The sequence below is a fragment of the Tachypleus tridentatus genome, chromosome 10, assembly GCF_004210375.1.
Source record: "Tachypleus tridentatus isolate NWPU-2018 chromosome 10, ASM421037v1, whole genome shotgun sequence".
NCBI classification, from domain to species: Eukaryota; Metazoa; Arthropoda; class Merostomata; order Xiphosura; family Limulidae; genus Tachypleus; species Tachypleus tridentatus.
In genome coordinates, this window is record NC_134834.1 from 86,470,625 (window position 1) to 86,484,772 (window position 14,148).

At 34.1% G+C, this 14,148-nt stretch overlaps 1 protein-coding gene across 3 annotated transcripts in view; it reads right to left on the reverse strand.

The window, feature by feature from the left end:
- Positions 1–6,012: 6,012 nt before the first annotated feature.
- Positions 6,013–14,148, reverse strand: part of LOC143229795 (E3 ubiquitin-protein ligase TRIM9-like) — a 77,626-nt gene continuing 69,490 nt past the window's right edge. The window contains exons 7-9 of one of the 3 annotated variants that reach the window (XM_076462584.1): positions 13,212–13,436; positions 11,690–12,004; positions 6,013–6,459 (exon numbers count right to left, since the gene is read on the reverse strand). In XM_076462584.1, the coding sequence (XP_076318699.1) occupies positions 6,437–6,459; positions 11,690–12,004; positions 13,212–13,436 (563 nt within the window). In that variant the 3' untranslated portion in view covers positions 6,013–6,436. Of the gene's footprint in view, positions 7,088–11,670; positions 12,005–13,211; positions 13,437–14,148 lie in introns of all 3 variants that reach the window. The other 2 variants (XM_076462586.1, XM_076462587.1) reach the window with 2 other exon arrangements.

Consider the following 14,148-nt stretch of genomic DNA (forward strand, 5'->3'; position numbering starts at 1 on the left):
GAAAAATAACACTTTCCTTTTACCTTCAATAGAGAATTATCAATAAATACCAACCTAAGAAAAGCTTGCAAAGCAACTGCAAGCATACAAAACGAACCTCAGTCAGTGGTACACTATCAAAGACGTTTACTAGTGATATCCTAAGGTTGTGGAACTATACTTCACTCGATAGGTTTGAAATACAATACACATAACCTGCCAGAAGCGGGGTCAAGTCTCTAGAAAGGCAAGCAAAACGGGATATTTTTTTCTTATTTTTTGCAGATAAAGACAATAACCACAGCCTGGAGCTTCGATAGGATATTGGCTAGTATAATGGAAAGGGTAACGAAAACAGCTGGTTTTTCTTAACGTTTTTGTGAACAATCTATTTATTGGTAAGGCTGTGGCTAGCGGATTTCTATATTTTCGAAAGCAAAGAGACGAATGGACTTTTTAATTAAACTACGCAGTGGTTGTGTAAAATTTATCAAAATGTTAATAAACAGGAAACTTTGGAGGATAAAACAGTTAAAAAAAATCACCATCAAAGATGTATCAATAGAATAAAACCGAAACTTTATTACCATCATATCAACACGAACCTAAACACAGCTGTATATAATTTTAGACCTAGTACAGTTCTTTTCAAAGGTGCACAAATGATCTCCTTCATTGTTCTACCATTCAGCTCTTTGATGTTTATTAATAAATACTAACTAAGTTTAATGATTTTATTTCTGCTCAGTATTTTTTCTCAAATATTAGATGATAAGACACGAATCCGCTTATTTCTTGGGGTTTTTTTTCTGTCTTAAACAGTGTTTTCAGTATTGTCTAAAAAGTTCCATTTTGGCTCATTTATACCTAGAACTGACATAATTAGATTTCACTTGGTCGTGATGTTATTTGACTTTTGTACTTTAACAGAATTTTGAAACAAATTTATCATGATGCACGAAGCGAGATTTATCATCTGGATTCCGCCATTTAAAACGTAATGACACTATTTTTATATACACTCCAACCCGTTTTTAATTAACACCACGAACTACCTCAAGAAATCACCAAACAATAAAAATTACTATAGCTTATGAATCGGTAATTTTTTTTGAAGTTACGCCAATAAAGTTGGTTTTATCAGTGGGAACGTAAAATTAATAACTCTATGAGAAAAACTTTACAATATTTCGCTAAAACAAAGTTCAAACCAGTTGCTTTTGCTGTCGTCTGGGAAGATTATATAACAACAAAAGAAAACGAAAAACTGCGTATTTTGTTGGTACTGTTTTGAGCAGAATTTAAATTCAAAAGCCTTCTTTTTAAGTTGCAACTTTGTATTCAAAAGAATAGATAATTTTTTAATTTGTTTGTTTTCAATTTCGAGCAAAACTACACGAAAGCTATCTGTACATAATTGAGCAGTGAAGGATAGAGGGAATGGAGTTAGTCTTCATCAGCCGCCTACACTCTTGGGCTACGAATCACCTTATTACGTACTCAGGGCTGAAAGAACGAGTGCGTTTGATAGGACGAGGATTCGATCCCGCGGTCCTCGGTTTGGGAGTCGAGCGCCCTAACCATCTGGCTATGCCGAGCCTGTTGAATAGGAAAACCACAAATAAAACAATGTAAAACTAATTCAACTGGCCAAGCTAATCGTTATCTTGTTATCTGGCTTTGTGCAAAGATCACTTAAAACTTGACTTTTAACTAAAAATCAAAATCATAGAAAGTTTATCTTTTGAGCATGAATCAAAGTAATTTTTTTCATTTCTATCTTTAACTAAGATAAAAATGTAACCTTTGCCGTGAAGTAGAAAATATCGTGACCTAAAAATCTGACCAGTATGTGTGGGAAAAAAGGACCGAGTTTTGTTGTAAAGTGTTTTCGTGCGCTTGGTTCTCTCTATGCTTTAATATGATTTTTCGACGAAAATATGCCTATTTACAAAATATTTAACACAACTGATAATATATGTTAAAAATACATTTTGTAGCTCTATAGGTTGGTTGTTGTTTTCTCAAAACTGATCTATAAGAACATACAAACACTTCAGAGTGTGTTTTGTTTGTTTGTTTTTGAATTTCGCACAAAGCCACTCGAGGGCTATCTATGCTAGCCGTTCCTAATTTAGCAGTGTAAGACTGCTAGTCATCATCACCCACCGCCAACTCTTAGGCTACTCTTTTACCAACGAATAGTGGGATTGACCGTTACATTATAACGCCCCCACGGCTGAAAGGGCGAGCATGTTTGGCGCGACCGGGATGCGAACCCGCGACCCTCAGATTACGAGTCACACGCCTTAACACGCTTGGCCATGCCGGGCCGAACAAAGTGTGTTTATTAACCATGTTTAACACAACTGTTTTATTTTTCTTGTTAATATGGATGTTTAGAAACGTTTAATACAAATACTATAGCTTTCATGTATTCATGGAGTTAGAATTCATTTAAAGATGATCTTTAATGCCACTTTACATGAATGACAGCCTTAAATCTGCCTCAAGTTAAAGCATACGCTTCTACATATATAACTGCCAGTAGTTAAAATAAACTCTTTACATAAAAGACTACTTGTAACTAAAACGTATCAACTCTATTCAGAAAATTATATATAGTTAAAAAATACATGTTCTACCTATAAAACTGCCTGCAGTTAAGATATATCTACTATAGGTAGTTTTGTTGGGTTTTTCTTTTTTGGAATTACGCGCAAAGCAACACGAGGGCTATCTGCGCTAGCCGTCCCTAATTTAGCAGTGTAAGACTAAAGGGAAGGCAGTTAGTCATCACCACCCACCACTAACTCTTGGGCTACTCTTTTATGAACGAATAGAGGGATTAATCGTTACATTATAACGCCCCACGGCTGGAAGGGGGAGCATGTTTGGTGTGACGGGGACTCGAGTGCTATACATAAATAACTGCCTGTAATTAAAATATGTTTGTCTATTTTTATACAAAACTACCCTTAGATTTACTTCTATACATTTTTGAAAAACTTTTAAGTAACTGAAACTAAAGTTTTACATTTGAAAGAAGCTTTTCTTACCCAAATCTTTCTTACCAAATTTGATTTTCGAGCATGAAGATTATTACGTCAAAATATGCCTAACGTATCTTGTATCGATATTTTGAAAATATTTTATGTTTAAAAAATATAACAAAATTATTCCCGCCACCGAGTTACGTGCTAATTTGATTTATAGTATAAATATTAATAACATATTAAAGCAATTTATAAATTATATGTACATAATTTATATATATTACTGACAATATAAATAGAATGCAAATCGCGCTTTGAGAGGTACGCCTAATGTATTATGTGTAGAAATCTAACAGTGGATAAATACTTCGAAAACTTATTTTCAGAATTCATTAGAACTAATATTTATCGACAAAAATTAAAATGAAAGGCATTTTTTGAAGACAGGGTTCAAATAAGATAACTCTAGTGATGCAAAAGTAAGGCAATTTTTTTCTTCAATAGAGATATTATTTCTAAGTTGTCGGAGTCAGCTGGTTCTCTGTTATTTTTTGTGTTCAATAAACCCAGAGTTATTTGCTTGCTTCGCATGCTCTAGTTTTCTTTCTGGTAGATATATATATATATCCACTCTTGATGTTAGTAGTGACCGTTAAATATTTTGCAAGACTTGAATTTAAAACCTCAGACTTATCCATCTCAGGCACTCTCTCTCTTTTTACAATTTTCTCTCTGTACCAAATTGCATAATTTCTTTCCATTATTTGTGTTGCGTCACCCGCAGTAGAGGAGCGCGTGCGAGATTAAGCGTTTAACGTAATCAGACATGTACTTGCCCTTTGTCATAATTATACTTCTAGATCTGTTAACACGTTTAGTTTCATACCTTCAGCTGTCACCACATTGGATTATCCAATCATTAGCAGTCACTACACTGGATTGTCTAATGATATTCTCAGATGTTGTTTTTTTTAATTTTGCTGTTTTTGAAGATACTTATATGGTACTTCAAATATACATCAAACTTAAATAATCTAGTTAATCGACTATGTTCCCTCCCTCCTCTCTCTCTATATATATGAATGTTTCTACTTCATTAATCGCAATTTAGATTCTATTGAACATAAAATTTTTCTCACTCCTTGAAAGCAGTCGTACACATAAATTATAAAACAAATAGAGTATTAAAACGTTTTTATGCTGTTGCTTTTATTCCAATTTCTTTAAATACGAGTGTTATACAGTATAGTAAGGTGTTAACCTCATGTAAGTTCAGGCAAAGCAAAAATTGACACGTTTTAAACTAAACTCCACCGCAAATAAAAGTTGTTCTTTTAAGGTAAATATTAAACTTTATCTTTTGAAGTTTGTTTTTAAGATTTTGCATTAAACGATTTTAAAATTACCCTTTTTTTTATGATGAAACATACACACACCATCAACGTTCCGAAGAATTTTTTTTCTTATGAGCAGCTAGCTATGAGTGACGTAGTGAGCTGTCGTAACAGATATACTTTATTGTGACTCCTTCACAGCTGCTATTGGTCTTTCAATCTATCATACTGGTATTTATTGTAAATACTATATTACTCCATAAGATTAATATTTATTCTAAATACTTTATTAGCCCATGAAATTACTTTTTATTGTAAAAACCGTTATAAGCCCATCAGATTAATATTTGTTGTAAACATTATATTAGCTCATCTGATTACTATTTATTATAAGTATCATATTAGCCTATGGTTTACTGTTTATTATAAATATTATATTAGCCTATCATATTACTAAACCCGGTATGGCCATTTGGTTAAGGCGTTTGATTCATAATCTGAGAGTGGCGGGTTCGAATCCCCGTTACACCAAACATTCTCCCCTTTCACGCATGGGCCGTTATAATGTGACGGTCAATCCAATTATTCGTTGGTTAAAGAGTAAGCCAAGAGTTTGTAGTAGGTGGTGATGACTAACTGTCTTACATTGCTAAATTAGGGACGGCTAATGCAGATAACATTCGTGTAGCTTTGCGCGAAATCCAAAAACAAACAACTATATTCCTCTATCATATTACTTTTATTATAAATATTACATTAGCCTATCAGATTACTATTTATTATAAATATTATATTAGTCGATCAGATTACTATTTATTATAAATATTATACTAGCCAATCATATTACTATTTTTATGAATACTATATTAGCCTATTATATTACTATTTATTATAAATATTACATTAGCCAATCATATTACTATTATTATGAATACTATAATAGCCTATCATATTATTATTTATTATAGATATTATATTAGCCTATTATATTAAAATAAGTAATCTTCATATTGGTATCTTAGTTCATTAAACTAAAATCAAATTCACCTTATATTAAATCAAAATACAAATAATACTAATTTATGTTCTTGGTTTTAAGTTTTGCATAAAGATAAACGAGGAATATCTGTGCTAGTCTTCCATAATTAAGCAGTAACAGACTAGAAAGAAGGCAGCTAGCCAACATCACCTTCCGTCAACGCTTGGGCTACTGTATTATCAATGAATAGTTGGACTGACTATCACATTATAACGTTTCCACGGCTTAAAGAGTGAACACGTTACACACCGGTTACATCTAGTTCTAGTTATCACACCATCAAAATACAATTAATTATTATCTCCGTATATTAACACAATTTTTAACAGTTTGGGCATTCTCAACCTAAATAAAAAGCATTTGCCTGTTGTAAAAACTTGATACTTGAAGTAAATACTGGACTGGTTATATTATGAGTATTTAGTCCGCTTCATTTAAACACAAGTCTGATTGGATTATGTATGTTTTGTCTATTTTTTTCATTTAGTATGAACGCTAGACTGTTTGGGATGTATGTTTTCTTGTATGATGTAGCTACTCGATTCTTTGCCTTCTGTGTTTGTTCACATGATGTAGATACCAGACTGACTGGATTCTATCTCGTCATCTTACATATGCTTCGGAATGTAGTTTTATATATAAAGCCAACTCTATCAGCCATATCAGTATGAACAAATGTTCAGTTTATTTACAAATCCTTGTATATATGTATCATATTACAACTACAATACACGGAACTAAGTATTCATAACAACAAAGAACATTTTAAATAAATACAACAGTTTGACTACACGAATTGGTTTACACAGTACAAATTATATACTCTGAACATTTAGCCTAAAATTTATTATTTCACAGCGGTTGCTATTAGATCTCACCGAGACAAATTCTGAGACGTTTTTGTAAAACTTTTGATAACCATCATTCTTTAAATAAGCTTTATTGTTATACAAAACATATTTTAAAGTTTCAATAACCTTGTCTGTTATCTAAGAATAATCAGGTATTTATCAGTTAGTTATCGTTAATGTGCCAGGGTTGCTGATAACAAAATACTTCCCTCGCTCTCGAATATTAATGGCTGCTGCTCAGTCTTCACTCAGTAGTATATCTATGAAAAAAGCTGAAAATCAGGCGTTCATTTCGTTTAGAACTTCATCAGAACGTAGCTTCAGTGTTCTTCTGTTCTGTATGCTGCTTTTAAATATATTAAACTCCAACGTCCAAATCTATTAAAGCTACGTGTAAGTTCCACAAGTATAACATAAAATTACTGAAACAAATCACTTTTAAAACAGCATGCTCAAATCAGGACTTCACGGTACGTCATAAATAATAGAGAATGTAATACTGTAAGGTGATGAGACATAAGACAAGTAATGCAAGTGCTTTATGGATAATATACTATTGTCAACTGAGATTATTGACTGTACTTTAATAAAATAATGTGCTATAAAACTAGATCATCCAAGAGACATCGTGTTAATGAATAATATTTATTCTAAACAATATGTGTGTGTTATAAATATTACACTCCAGTGTAAGAAAGTGGTTACGAAACTTTCTAAAGTCTCTTTATGTTAAGCGAAAACCTGCACAATGTGCTACCTGTACTGTTTGCACCACATGGATCGAACCCCAAATTTTACCAATGCAAGCACTCAAGGTCACCGCTGAACCAGAAGGGGCCACTTTTAGAGGGATTACAGTTCGTGTTCCTTTCTACGAGGAACATCATTCTGCATAATAAAAAACAGATAATCAACATTGTTTTGTTATTGTTGTTGTTAATCTCAACTAGTTTTCAAACCGAATTTTTAAACTTACTTTACAGAAACGATGAATGAATGTCGTTGAAGTCAATTCGTTTGGATGCTATTAGTGGCAGTTATAACTCTGATGACGAGCAACTGAGTGTTAGATAATGGACTGAATAAATTGGTTTGTTGTTGTCATCCTATCGAAAAGTGTTACAGTTCTCAAGTACATACATGTGAATATATAAATTTTTCATAAAAATTAAAGCAACTCTAACTCTGATAATCGATATGGACTAATGGGGATTAATTTAAAGATTTGGTTATTTGTTGTTCCTATTTGAAACGAGTAATTTATAATTTGTAGTCACTAATTTACTTGGCTCTGAATTCATACTTTACTTCAAATGTATAACATTAAACATTCTTATCCTGTAATATTTATAGTTGATATAAATTATTTTCATTTTACAAAGAAATCAGTACGTTTTATTAAAACGAATTTTGATATGTCAACCACCAGTTTACATGATAGCTACAACCGATGTAAAGTCACGATGGAATGGCATTTATCAAAACTACGTTTTGACATTTAGAAGATTGGGATATACACTACATGGGCAAACGTATGTGGACGCCACTTTTAATTAGTAGGTTGGGCTATTTTAGCCACACCCATTGCTAACAGGTGCATAAAATCAAGCATACAGCCATGCAGTCTATATAGACAATCATTGGCAGAAGAATGGGTCCCACTGAAGAGCTCAGTGACTTTCAACGTGGCACTGTTATAGGATGGCACCTTTCCAACAAGTCAGTTCGTCAAAGTTATGCCCTGCTAAAGTTATCACGGTCAACTATAAGTGCTGTTATTGTGAAGTGGAAACGTCTAGGAGAAACAACAGCTTAACCACACAAGCTCACAGAACGGGACCGCCGAGTGCTGAAGCGGGTAAAAATTGTCTGTCCACAGTTACAACACTCACTACCGAGTTCCAATCTGCCTCTGGAAGCAACATCAGTGTAAGAAGTGCTAGTTGAGAGCTTCATCAAATGGGTTTCCGTGACCGAAATGCTGCACATAAGCCTAAGATCACCATGTGCGATGCCAAGTGTAAAGCACACCACCATTGGACTGTGGAGCAGTGGAAAAGCGTTCTCTGGAATGATGAATCACGCTTCACTATCTGGCAGTTTGACGGACGAATCTGGGTTCGGCGGATGCCAGGAGAATGCTACCTGCCTGAATGCATAGTTTCAATTGTAAAGTTTTGTAGAAGAGGAAAAATGGTATGGGGCTGTTTTTCATGGTTTGTGCTGAGCTCTTTAGTTCCAGTGAAGGGAAATGTTAATGCTACATACAGCATACAATGACATTCTAGAGAATTGTGTGCTTCCAACTTTGTGGCAACAGTTTGGGGAAAGCCCTTTTTTGTTTCAGTATGACAATGCCCCCGTGCGCAAAGCGAGGTCCATAAAGACACGGCTTGCCGAGGTTGGTGTGGAAGAACTTGACTAGCCTGCACAGATCTCTGACCTCAACCTCATGGAACACCTTTGGGATGAATTAAAACGCCAGCTGCGAGCCAAGCCTTCTTGTCCAACCTCATTAATGCTCTTGTGGCTGAATAGGAGAGAATTCCTGTAGCCATGTTCCATAATCTACTGAAAAGCCTTCCCAGAAGAGTGGAGGCTCTTATAGCAGCAAAGGGAGACCAACTCCATATTAATGCCTATAGCTTTGGAATGAGATGTTCAACAAGCATATATGGGTGTGATGGTCGGGTGACCACATACTTTTGGCTATGTAGTGTACCTTTTACTTAATGGTGTTGGAAAACACTGTGATAAGAAAAGTATGGTATCTTGTGATAAGTAAGAATCCATCAAAATTAATGTCAGTGGCAAAACATCTCTACATGCCATAGGCAAGAGTGAGCGATATAATAAAAAAATATCTCAACTAGAAAACGACTCAAGTTACGTGTGCACAACTTACTTTTGTGTCACATTTTTCAACCGTTGCGTAAATCAGGTAGCTAACGAATGAAAAGTCCATTCATGCTATTTCATACAAAAACATTCCAGCTACGTCGTCAGACATAGTATCTATGGACTTCTGTGAGATCACACTTTATAATGACTCCTGGGAAACTGTACATGCTTGTAAAAAGCCTGCAAAAAGTAGGATGTGTGCTTCAGACAAGATGTCTTTACGATGGAGCCTTTTGCAAAAGAAACTACGCTTCATGGATATTTCGAAATTGAAGCTCAAAATCGTGTTATCATAATGCTTCTATATATATGCACATGTCCAGACATTAGGTTACTCTTAACATATAACCCTTATCCCTAGTACCACATGTTCTTTAAATACATATGTATGTACAAATATTTGTAATTATCTTATTGATTTCATTGTTAGTTTGTTTTTGAATTTCGCACAAAGCTACACAAGGGCTATCTGCGCTAACTGTCCTTATTTCAGCAGTGTAAGACTAGAAGGAAGGTAGCTAGTCACCATCACCCACCGCCAACTCTTGGACCACTCTTTTACCAACGAATAGTGAGATTGACCGTTACGTTAGAACACTCCCACGACTGAAAGGGCGAGCATGTTTGATGCGACGGGAATTCGAACCCGCGACCCTTCAGATTACGAGTCGAACGCCCTAACTCACCTGGCCATGCCGTGCCTATTGATTTCATATCTAGTATCAGATGTTTTAAACATACATATATATATATATGCATAACCCTGTAATAAGATATTTTTGTACTTTATTTTTCACCTGCTTAATATCTGGTTTTATCTTTTACAAGAGTATAAATTCGCCACCAGACGACCTGAGGCCGTAGATGTTATCAGAAATTGTCTGTAATGTTGAAAACCATTGTCCCTTAAAAACGTCAAGAAAGCTTAATTGCAGCTCTAAAATGAATAAAATAAAATGTACCTTTTTAATATTGTGTTCGTCATTGACTTCCATTATTAGGCTAAATAATATACGTAAATACTATAAATATCATGGTCCATTGTGTAATGCTCAAAGCATCATCGTCTGATACAATATACACTACCACATCTAATAACAGGATTTCGATACTCTTAGTGGGCACAACACAGAGTGCTTAGGATTCTAAGCTAGTATTTGTACGTTACTGTTTGACGTATGTAGTGCCGACTTAAGCAAAGAACAAATAACATTAAAATGACCACAAACCTAAAACAAAAACTGTATTTAATCAACATTTTCTTTCAGCCTGCTCTATACAGATTATCTTTCTAGATCCGTGAAAATTCGTTTAGCGCAATTACGAAGAAAATGTAGAGCGAAACGTCGAGTAAATATAACATTTTTCCTTAAAACATGTTTATTTGTATTCATGGAAAATTACTAAGACTACCTTCCATCGTCCCACATTTAGCAAAACTATTAAGACTATCTGCCACCGTTCCTCATTTTGGACTACTGAACAGAGGGAAGGCAGTCAACCATCGGCTCCCTACTATTACCGTTAAGGGATTTATTGTCATTCTTATAGCGCAGGCATAGCTCAAAGCATATTTGTGGGGAACACTTTACTGTGTCGCACGGATTCTAACCAAGTTTGCCCGCTATAAAATCCAGAGCTCTACGAAACCGCCAATCGAAGCTCTTCCCGAAACGTCAGGATCGTTTCATTCTGTTTCAGAGTCTGTACGTTCACTAATGAATTGGTAAGTTAAGAAAGTTTACGAAACGTCTTTATATTTTCGTGACGCGCCATCTCATTTTGGAATCTGTAGAAATTGTATGCGTAGCCAAAGTAGATGTTCAGTTCCAGACTACGATTTAGACTACTTGGTCAGGATCGGAACCTTTAGTGACCAGTCGGATATGTTTGATGTCAAATCCAATTGGTCATTGATACGTAGAAGTATATGGGAAAAATTTTCTTTTTCGTATCTAAAAAAAATATTTATTTTCGAAATAATAACTTAGCTCTTTTGCTATATTAGTTACATCATAATTTTAAAATTCTCTAAAAATGGCTATTTTTTTATTGCTAAATAACACTGTTCTCAAGTTTTGTACACTTACTAGTTATTATTGAAACGTTATGTTGTCTAGTGGCTGCAGTAATACAAGTCGTTCAAAGAACACATTCAACCCAGTAACAATTAAATTTTTCTACCTTCTCATGAGCAATCTGTAACCTGAGTTGTATTTCTTTTTTTTTTTACACGAAACGTTGGGTTTAAATAAAAAAAGTTTTTTTGCTGGAGTGTGTAAGTCTCGTTAGTATTAATAATATTGTTATTTGATTAAATAAAACTTTAACCACCTCGTTTCATTAGATAATGTGATGCAAACCTGAATTTTTTTTAAAATATAATTTAATTAAAGCGCGTTATTTAATTTCTTCTTTTTAGAAAACATACATCAAATTCGATACTGTGATATTTTGAAGTTCATTTCACAATATTTTAACGGTCATATAACCACCAGATAAACAATATTTTAACGGTCATATAACCACCAGATAAACAATATTTTAACGGTCATATAGATAAGGATTACCTAAAAAACTACCCCACACCTTTTCCTTCTCCTTCACTATTGTTTTCACTATTTTCCACTGGAGGGTCTAAACCCGTGTGCAGCGTGACCTGAACATTTCTGTTGACACTGACCGCAGGATAGAACACTTCCTGGTGAAGACCAGTGAAAGCTACTAGACCTTGGCGTTCATCGTTAACAAAGAAACTCAACTGATGTTCATCCAAGTTTAACAGCACTCCAACTACAGATCCCGTGTCTATCCCGCCCTCTGTTCTCTTGTGATGATGATCAGAATGTAAAAACCACGACCTCTGGTGGTCGATATACATACTCCATCCTTTGTCATCCTTGCCTGCAAATAGCAAATGCAGCTTATGAGAGTAAACACCAGAAAACATTGTGTACCTCAAACGTCAAGGTTTTCTTCTTCAGGATGTACCGTACATTACCTAGCACATTTAACACCAAAAATGCTTTTTATATACTATTTAATTTTAAAAACACCGTTATACTGAACAACGCGTGGTCTTAACAGTTCCGGATTTCTTCACGCTTAAAAATTTTCAATTTCTTTTTCTATTAACAAACGTGTATTCAAGTAATAAAATAAATGAAAACACAAACACTTAAGTTTGTAATTTATTTGTTATCGCACAGTTGTTTTATTTGTAGTCCTTTCTGAGCAATGTTTGAATATTAATACTACAAACCAACCACTTTTATGCCATGGACAAGTATGAATACTTAAGACCTGCAATTTTTGCGTAAGATGCAATTCACGTGATTAGACTGGGTAGACTTTAAAGCTTGGTTAAAAATACCAATCACTCGCTTATGCATGTGTGATTCACTATGCTAAGACAGGTTATTTTTTTCTTATGAAATGTACTCAACAAGCACTTTCTTTAAAATAATTGATGAAACTGGTGAAAAAGTAATCCGTTCTCTTGGTAATTTACTTGTCAACTAACTGATGGACTATTTTATCAACTGTTTAAAGTGTATGAGTATGATTCATTTTTTATAGTTCCATTTAGTTGTTTAACTCTTGAAAATTAAAGTTAAATAAGCAGACTTTCTTTCTGTATTTTAATCGGCAATTTCTTCAGAATACTCATCTTTAATGCTAACGTTAAAGCTACCGTAATTACGGATAGATCTGTAAAGAGATTTGAAGTTTACTTGGTAGTCAAAATTTGAAAGTCTCTAATTGTTCTCACATTATGGGTAAGAAGAAGAATATTCATCTGGCAAAAATTTCACGAACGTTATAAACCAACAGAAGATGTTGTTAAAATAAATTGGTAGAAAAGCACGTTTAATACTTTGTCTCTTTCTCACTATTTTTCTTAGAAGAAAGATGGAAGAATAACATTATCAAGCGATAAGTTAAACATCAGGGTTTCTAAATATTTTTCTTTGGCGATTTCAAAAGTACAATGCTTTTATGGATAATATCGTTTTTTGTTTGTTTGTTTGTTTCTTTGTTGTTGTATTGAAAAAAAAACCAACAACAACGACGACATATCTATTACATAAAGTGCAAAACCTCAACTTACCCAACATTATGTCTTTTGCCACATCGAAAGTGGCAACACCAAATCCAGGGTCCGCATTCGTATTGTATTTATCAATAGTAAATTCCCAATAATGCAGCCCTTGAGAGAGACCAAGGTTTCCTAGCACCACGCGGTGTTCGTAGGTGTCGCACGTGACGGTTTGATTCTCATTGGACAGTATGATGTCAGAGTGGGCAGTCAATGGATCTAGACTAAACCAGGCCACTAGAGACGATATAGAAACCCCATTATTATAAATAGTCTGAAATTAGAAGTTTTTTCATTACATATTAGGTAAAACAACAAAAAGCACTAATGGCTGAAAAATGACATTTCATGGAACCAAAAATCAAGATATTGTTTACTATTACACACTGGAATAATATGTGTGCTCACTTTCAATATTTCTCCCAATTTCTGTTTTCAGTATTAAAGTGCGATCAACATTCTAATGCATAAAAGAATAGCACATTTTACACGAATGTGAAAGCATCAGTCACTCTAGGACCTGAACTCTAAAAAAATTAGCCACCCCTCCTTCACTACCACATCTAAGAACAGGATTTCGATACTCGTAGTGGGCACAACACACATAGCTAATTGTGTAGTTTTGTGTATAACAACAAACAAACAAACTAGAAGGATTAATAAATTGATAAAATTAATATGTTATGTGTGGATATTTTGTCAATGAACTCGTGTAAAGTAGTCTTATGAGTTCTTGTCTGATTTTTATTATGATACTTAAAAGTGGACACAATAGTTAAGTTTTATAGTCTTTTCAATGAGAATAGAACGTATAAAATTTATCTATATGTCAAGAAATATTGATATATATAGAAACAACTTTCTAAAAAAACTGTCTAACTTATATTTTGTAAAAGTAGGTCACGCTTTGTGCTGAATTCTTTGCAGCGAGTGTCTGTGTCTCGTTGTA